The sequence below is a fragment of the Cystoisospora suis genome (genome assembly GCF_002600585.1).
Source record: "Cystoisospora suis strain Wien I chromosome Unknown contig_5307, whole genome shotgun sequence".
Taxonomy (NCBI): Eukaryota; Apicomplexa; class Conoidasida; order Eucoccidiorida; family Sarcocystidae; genus Cystoisospora; species Cystoisospora suis.
In genome coordinates, this window is record NW_027158097.1 from 1 (window position 1) to 8,412 (window position 8,412).

Below are 8,412 nucleotides of genomic sequence, written 5' to 3' on the forward strand. Positions count from 1 at the left end.
GCCGTGTCGTGAGCCACCGCCGGCGAGCCGACTACGGCGCGTCTGGTCCCTATAGTAAACGTGTCGTGCCTTTCATGAGAAGACTGGATCAACTTCACTTAAGTTCTTGCGGCAACCTTGACAGCCGCCGTTGAGCCGACTACCGGACGTCGCGGGCGTCAACAGTGATCACTGCCGTGGCAACGGGATCGATCCATTGAGGTTCTTGCGGCAACCCCTACACGGTCCGTGCGTGCAAGCAGATGACGACGCTAAGGACGATCATTCTGGCTGATTTTTTTGGAAGTTACGCCTGGAGGGCAGAGGGAGGTCCGGATCTTTCTTCTGTGGCTCCACAATCAACCGGCGTACCGCAGCCATTTCTGCTATTTCCCCCGCACTGCCGAACCATCTTGGCCAAGCAGCGAGAAGGTGCACACCCCATTATGACGGTTCACGGTGCCTGCGTGAACCGCTAGCTATAACGGACTTGCTAGTTACGCTCCGCTAAACCTGTCCTGTTTGCAGACTCCTGTGCCCTGTGGCTTGCGAAGTACGCGCCCCCAGGGGAAGAAGCATCGAGCAGGCCCCCTCCGGAATCGCAGTGCTCGGCACGACCCACCTAAGACTCGATGAACACCACCTGCGCTGTGGCGCGTTCCACAACAAAGTAATAATTCTCCCTTCCAATGCGAGACGACAATAGACAGAGTGAACTCGCTCCAAATGAGGTTTCTCCCCAAAACAGACTGTCATGAACTTGGGTTGTTGTGGGCGGTCCCCTGAGTTCGAACAGTGCTCACTCCACATCTGTGGGTCGAACACCCCTTCCGCGACGGCGCAGGATCAGCGAGTGGACCACCAACTGTGTCGTCAGCGGACCGCCGCCACAGCCACAATGCTGCTTGCCTTGAAACCGGGACCACCACTTGGAGCCAACGCCCAGAGTCCCGCTCGCTTTTTTCCCGTCTTGGATCCCACTTCTCTTCCTCCCTTGCTGTTTTCATATATCCAGTCGCACCCTCCACTTCAGTTGCGCATCTGCCACGTCGGTAATGTGTTAGTGTTCCTTTAGGGAAGTCGGACCATCCTAGCGCAGCCCCGCAGCGTAGGCAGGGGCGATTCTCTTTCCTTAAAATGGACCGCTGAGGGGCTCTCAGGCTTTTTGTTCAAGTGGTTGGTTGAGCAGCTCCAGTGCAGAAGATCGACTGTCCCCCATCTTTTCAAGCCTGCTATCCGTGCGCCTTCATCATCCATACCCCTTCTGACAGACCTGGAGGAGTCGTCGCGGGCCCCACAGGGTCTTGCAACTCGGGCTGTGAATGAGATTGTAATCCCCGGTTCTCTCGTTAGTGAGGTGGGAAGCTCCTCATATGGCACCCTCTTTCGCCTTTCTATGTGTGTTTCGTCAGAGCGGGCTCAGAAGGAGGCACGCTCTGTGCCTCCGAAAGTGCTTGTTGTCCGTTCTTCGCTTCATTCTCTCTGTTCGCAATGAAAGCCTGAGATCCGTCTTTGTAGCGGGTTCGGGTACCCTTGGGGATGGAGTGTTTGCCATGCTTTGGTGTATCCTGGAGTGCTGTCGTCATTTGGCGGTGAGTTCTCAATACCGCGATGCGCCCAAGCTCTGAACTTCGTGACGGGAGGGCCGTTCCGTGAAGCCGTAGCAACGCAGAGCGTCACCTTCCTTCTGTTGTCTGCTGAAGGACGACCCGCCTAGGGTGGACTTGTTCCCGGTGGTACTCTCTGCCATCTCTTATACCTAGGGCTTTCTTTCGTGAAGATGCTCTACAAGACAAATTTGTGTAAGTTCTACCTAAAGGGCACTTGTAAGCGGGGTCACAAGTGTTCGTGGGCTCACGGAGAGACAGATATTCGTCCGTTCCCCGCCTTCTTCAAGACCCGCATGTGCTATAACTGGATTTACTTTGGTACTTGCGACAGGCAGCCCTGCACCTATGCTCACTCCCATCTGGAGCTGCGGGGGTCAGGCAAAGCTTTGCGTCTATGCAATTACTACTTTCGTGACGCACACTGTCCGAAAGGTGCTCGGTGCCCCATGGCCCATGATATCAACCAGCTCGATCCGGCAATCAAGAACCTCCCTCCTCTTTTGAACGACTGGACGTCCGACGGCGCTAGCAACAGTGGCTTACCTCCTCAGCCCCCTCCCGCGCCACAGTCGCCGAGCTCGGACTTGCCCTGCTCTCCTCCGTCCAATTACCAAGCTCGTAGACCTACCTCCGCGCTGCCCGTTCCGAAGCAGCCGAACTTCCCTGGTCAGCATACAGGTCCTGGCGGTCCGCATCATACACCCTTCCACAAGGCCGGCGGCGACGCTCCGCAAGGAGTGGCCTTTCCGGCACGGAACGACAATGGCCCCCTCCCGGAAATCGCGTGTGAATTGGCGCGGGGTGGCATCTCCACACGCCAAGCTCCCCCCAGACCGCTGAAATACTCGTGTGGCGAAAGCGCCAATCGTGAAATTGCTGCTATTTCAGAAACATCTCATCCCGAAACTCTGTACAGTGCAGCTGCCCTGTCTGCCACACAGCTCCACGCGAAATCGGGGACGGTTTTGACCGAAGGAGAGCTTAACGCAGGCCGAGGTCCGGCGTGGTCGCAGACTCTCTTCGGGACGCGCTCTGGTGGCAGCGAGGGTGATGCTTACTCTCCGGTTGCGCGATACCCATTCTCAAACGTATCATCTCGTAATGTGGGGATAGCTTCCTCGAGCCGACCTCCGGAAGAGGGCGACCTCCATGTCACGCGCAGGCCTCTCAACGTCCCACAAGGTTCTCAACCGCACTCGCTGCCACCCCCTCCCCAACTGGAAGCTGGTTCTTCTCACTATCTGCGAGAGCTCCCGGAGAATGAAGCAGCGCTGTCTTCAGCAGGGGTCTGCGTAGAGGCACCGCAGCGATTGCCCGCCGCCTTCTCGTACCCTGTCACGGCGCAGTCTCCCAATGCCTCTCAGGACGATTGTTACAGGCAGGACAGGGTGGACGCCCAACCGTTGGGCGGTGGCACCTGGCTGTGGCGGGCTACCGAAAGGCAGTCTGAGTTGTCTCAAGATCGCGGTGAGATGTCGCAGGGGGGCTGGCCCGCGCCGGCGTTTTTCAGGCCCTCTGTCGAGCACAGCGTAGGTCCCGATGCTGGTTTTCGTTGTCTTGGAGGTCAGGACAGCTCGACGGCTTCTCGTGACCTCTCTCGACAGCATGTTCTTTACACGTTGCATGCAGGCGCCGATCCGGAACAAAGCGCACCGAGCAGAAAAGCATCCACAGCGGAGTTGTATCCCTCCGGCACTGACCCTTTCGGGGATATATGGGCTCTCCTGGACGAGTCACCGGGGCCAGCCAGTAGCGAGCCAGTCTGCCGTAGTGCCACCAGCGGGTCTGTGGTGGCACCCCAGGTGAGTTTAGGGTCCACCGGTGCGGCACGGGTAGAGAACGGGGCGTCGGGAAAGGAACACTGCGCCAAAGAAGCTGAACGGTCCGGTGTCGATGTTGGCAGCGAACCGTTGAGTGATGTGGTCGACGAGAGAAGGCGTCTAGACCAGCTTTTTCAGGATTCCCCCCCATCTGACTGCACTCGGGACGTTGAGTGGGAACTGTCGCAGTCCGCGGACCGAAGCCTGGGCATAGGGGGTTCTAGAGTTTCGAGACGGAGTGGCCTGAGAGGAGCAAGCTTGGCACCGGGTGCACGCGGCACCAGCAGTCAGCGGAGTGTAAGTGGATGTCCGACAGTTTCTCCTGGTGCCATTCGCACAGCCGCGTCAGGACCTTCACCAAACGCTGACTGCAGATACTTTGTGACGTCTTCTAGTATCAGCGTAGTCGGAGGCGCTCCTAACAACTCGCCGCCTGAGGACCCGCCGTGTTCTCTTTCGGCGTCCTGTAGCAAGAGCACTCTCAACGCAGTAGTAGAGTCGTGTTCTTCCGGATCCTCGGCGGTACTGCGGGGCCTCTCTCCCGGTCCGCCCCTAGAGCCTTTCCTAACCACGAACCGCGAAGTCCTGACAGCGGGAGCGTATACGAGCGGGGGAAGTGATCAGGACACGCAGCAGGTCTCTGATAGAGAAATGCAGCGGGAGCTTTTTCCGGGCACGCTACCCTGCAGTGAGTTCTGGAACGGAGAAGGGGGATTTTCTACAGTTGGCGGAGACAATGGCGACACAGGACACGCGGCGTGCTGCAGTCCCAGCCACAGCAATAGCAGCTATAATAGCAGTTACAGCACAAGTTTAGGGACAAGCCGGAACGGCAGCAGCGATACGGCGCATAATGAGGGCAATCGCAGCAGCCAGAGCCCTCCATGGGGAAGCCTTGGGGGGCGAAATAGTGAGCATCCCAGTACATCCGGTCCATCAGAGGAGTCCAATGACACAGAGCTGATGCGTCTGACCGAGTTGTTTCTGCATTTGTCTACCAGCGCCTCCACATGCGGGAGCAGCGCTGCTGTCGGGGCGGACACCGATGCCCGTCAAGCTCAAAGGCCACATGAGGGGGCGGCTGCTTCTACTTGAGCCGTTCCAGGAGAGAACCGGGGGAGCACGCTGCACCTTGAAAGAAATGCTTTTCTCTCCTGTGTGCGTATTGTGCGGGCCCCGTGCGAGTTTTTCATGGGGAAAAGCGTCCGACCGTTTTTGATGGCCGTAGGTCTGTGGGGAAAATGCCATTTCTGTCAAATTGGCAGCTTGAGGGTCTTGCGGGTCACCTTGAAAAATCCTGAGTTAGAGGCGCGAGTAGGCAGGGGATGCCGATGGATAAGCAGTTGTGTCCGCCGTCATGGCCGTGCACGGGAGAGCAGTCGCCTGCGCGCGAGGGGGATGCCGGTCAGCTGTTGCGCTCGGAGGTGATTTCCTGTGACCAGCGGTGGCCGCACGTTTAGATGTTTTACATAATCCCGGCAAGGAAGTTTGTCGGATCCGGGCGAGACTGCTTTCTATCGTCTCAGTTGCCAGGCCCTCATCCCTCTGAACGTGGGAAAGCCCGAGCTGGCTATTCAGGTGACTTCGGAGGTAGTTCAATTTTTGGATCGAGCCGAGGTTGGCGGGGAAGGTGGTACGTTGAGACGCTGAGCCCAGCAGGTCATGTGCCGCGAGTCTGTGTTGTAGAAATGAGATACGTTGACGGTAGTTCTGTTCACTCTTGTTCGTTCCAAGTTCTGAGTAATGTTGTTCGCGTTCCTGAGTGGTGTTTATTCTCCCATAACCCCGGGACGCGTGCCCCGGGGTTATGGGAGAATAACGGATCAGTACAGGCACTGTGCCAGCTTCTCGTTGGGGGGGAGTACGATCAAGAAGCAGTCGTTTCAGCTTGTCCGTGCGCACTGTCCTCCAGCTTCTGTGCGCGCGCGGGTGGGAGCACCGTACTTCCCTACTTGCGCGGACACGTATAGCCAGCAGTGGGAGTGATGGGGAGACACGTGTTTAGGGATCAGGAGCCGCGCTCGAGAGATTGAGTTGTGCGTGGGAATGGCGTGTCGCCAAGCACCGCCCCCGTTGGCTTCCTCAGGTTCCGGTTCTTGCACGTACCGGTGCTGGTCGGCGATTCCGTTTACGGCCACCCAATGACAGAGTACAATTTTTTATATCTTGTGGCGGCTGTTTTGACTCCATACGTCGGTAACGGGACTGCTTTTCTGTGTACAGTGCAAACATCTCCATGGGAGTGGATGAGTGACGCGGACAGTATGAGGGAAATGCGTTCTGTGGAAATGAACTTTTCCGGAGACCTAAGGTTCCGTGTGCGACTGTTGTTGCCCTTATGCAAGGCGTTTGAACCAACCTGTATTTCGGACGCTGAAGTTCAGAGAGGAAAAGCGAGGAGTCAACGTGTCCGGGTGGTCGGTATCAAGCTGAAAGAAAACTCTTTTTTGGAACAGCGTCGCATGCTCCGGCGGGGACCGTGTCGGCAAGCATCGGACCTGTGGTGCAAGAGGACCAAATGCTAGATCTCCCTGATTGAGAGAGGAGGATGTGATGCTCACAGGTTTCAACAGTACCTGTTTCATGTCGACGAGCCCATGGTGGTACGTTTACTCAGTGTCAGGGTACAGGTTCACGAGGAGAAGCATTTATCGTGGTTCCTTCTGTTGGGCATACCAGTCTTGCCGTGTCTTCTTGTTGAGTTGTTCCAGGAGTGTCCGATCTGGTGTTCGGCTAGGAGTGTATCTGCGATTGTATTGTGTATGTCAGCCAAAGTCACACGGCCGCTGACGGCATCAGTCACCATTTGTATCGGCGTGCTGTCGTGAAGACAGGCAGCAGCAAGTGAATCCCGTAAGCGGAGCGGGACCGCGACGTTCTCGGTTGCAGGGCATGATTAGCCAGTTACTTCATTTCTAATTGAGAGCTCCGGCAAATCGGCCGACCTGAACTCTCCAGCTAAAATCTTGTTAGTCGCGTCAGTGCCGTCAGACAGATCTGTTCGTGCGGAGAGCGCGTCCGTCAGGACAGTCATGCATGGGTGTCGTTACGGGCTCTGATCCTCCGGGGTCCGTCATCGGGGATGGGGTGGTCTCGTTGCGTCCCGGTTTGCAGCATGTTGCATTGACCCGGCTACTTACCGCCCAAGTATCGAGCGATCATCACTTGTCGAAGGGCTTTTGTTTTTCAAGCTGTTAAGAATTTGAATCGTTTTGTGTTAGTAAAGACTTTACGTCAGCATCTAATGACAGAAACGCCGTGAGCATTCGGCCTTGTGAGCACATCTCGTTTCCGCGCACCCTGTGCACGGCGTTGCTGGCAAGACGCAGATTGTCGCAAGTCGGTTGCGGACTGCAAGTATCGATACCACGAGGAATCACTAGTGGGGGCATTCGCTCTATTCTGGAGCTGCTCTGGTCTCATTAAGCAGCGCCAAGGTCGAGCGAGGAAACGCAGTGTAACCTCGGTACCAGCACTTACGAAACATAGTTCTGCTCTTACGCTACTGCTCCCGCAGGCCGGCGGCTCGGGCGGTTCGCGCACTGTACCACACATCGTAACACACTCCCGGGACCACTGCCCGTAAACACACCGGAGCTGTACGCCGCTCGTACACAGCTGAACACGTTACAAGCCTCGTTAGCAGCTCCGAGGCTTGCAACCTGTTCAGCTGTGTATGAAGCGCGTCGCCGGGCGGCGGTACTGCCCCCTGCTGCGCCCTCGCCAGCACTTGCATGTTGTAGGTCTTCGGTGGTAAGAAATTCAGATACCTTTGGTAGGTCTTTCGTCGAGCGTCTTGTCCTGCCATTTCTCTAAGAATGGGTGTTGCACTGTCCCATCCAGATTTTTCCGCTGGTGCGACGTCACGATCGACCCGACTACGTACGGGTACCCTCTCTGTCTTTTCAACGCGCGACCGTGGCTCCCAAAGAGATGGCATCCTAAGGTAGTTGGGCTCGCGGTGCCCGCTCGCTACGCGCCAGCAGGCGCGGGTTGCGAGCTGACACTTAGCATTTCCGTAGAAACCCGATATTTACCGTGCGACGCAGGCGCATCCACGGTGGGGGGTGAATGCGCTTCAGTACAGCGAACGGCCCTATCCAGCGTCGCCCCAGCTTCCGCTCCCATACGACCGGAGCAGGCGAGAGGACACGAAACCATATCGCCGGCTTGTAATACTTCGTGCTGGTGGGCGCGGTCGTAATGTCTCTTCTGCGCCGCGTGCGCTTTTGTCAGACTGGCTGCTGCCCGCGCCAGTCGTGTAGCGGCCTCCTCTAACAGGTGATTGGGGGTCCTCGCTTGACGTGGTGGTTGTTTGGGAAAGTCCTCGGGGGCCCGGACGTACGCCCACGAGACGGGACTCGCCGTCATCGACTCGTGCACAACAATGTTGTACGGGAACTCTGCCATACGGAGGAAAGCAGTCCACTTTTCTCTCTCATCCCCCATGTGTCCCCGCAGTATCTGCGTTGATGTGGGAATTGTTCTCTCCGCCTGCCCGTCAGTTTGGGGACGAGCCGAAGTTGAGGGCAGCCGCTAGATAGCCAGCCGCGCGCAGAACAACCCAAACAGACTTGCGAAGTTTCGACCTCTGTCAGGCACGATTGAGTTGGAGAGCCCACGGAAGCACCACGCACGGGGAACAAGCAGCTCGGCGAATTGTCCCGTTGTAGTCGACGAGTGCAGCGGAAAAAAATGAACCATTTTGGACAACCTGTCGACGGCGAGGCAGATAGAGTCGTAGGCTTGCGCGCCCGGCGCGGGTAGCCTTGAGACAACGCCTACAGAAACGCACTGCCACGGTCTAGTGGAGATTCTGAGCGGCTGCAAGAAGCCTGATGGCTAAGTGCATCTAGACTTGGTTTGTTGGTAGTTCACGCAGGACGTCAAGTATTCGTGATCATCTTTCTCCCAAATCCATCACATGAATGTGTCCCTCTCGACAGAGCTATGGTCCGATGCGTGCTTTACTCTCTTTACCATTTTTCGTTTTTTCTCCCGAA

At 56.9% G+C, this 8,412-nt stretch overlaps 2 protein-coding genes across 2 annotated transcripts; one reads left to right on the plus strand and one right to left on the minus strand.

The window, feature by feature from the left end:
• Positions 1-951: 951 nt before the first annotated feature.
• On the plus strand, positions 952-5,945 carry CSUI_009111 (zinc finger (ccch type) motif-containing protein). Its single transcript, XM_068069230.1, has one exon. The coding sequence runs from the start codon at positions 1,760-1,762 to the stop codon at positions 4,502-4,504; it is 2,745 nt and encodes a 914-aa protein (XP_067918793.1). The 5' UTR covers positions 952-1,759; the 3' UTR covers positions 4,505-5,945.
• A 1,486-nt stretch (positions 5,946-7,431) lies between these two features.
• Positions 7,432-8,132, minus strand: CSUI_009112 (uncharacterized protein; the record flags this gene model as incomplete). Its single annotated transcript, XM_068069231.1, has 1 exon — positions 7,432-8,132. A coding segment is annotated over exon 1 (426 nt), but the record flags the coding sequence as incomplete, so codon positions are not given.
• Positions 8,133-8,412: the final 280 nt, after the last annotated feature.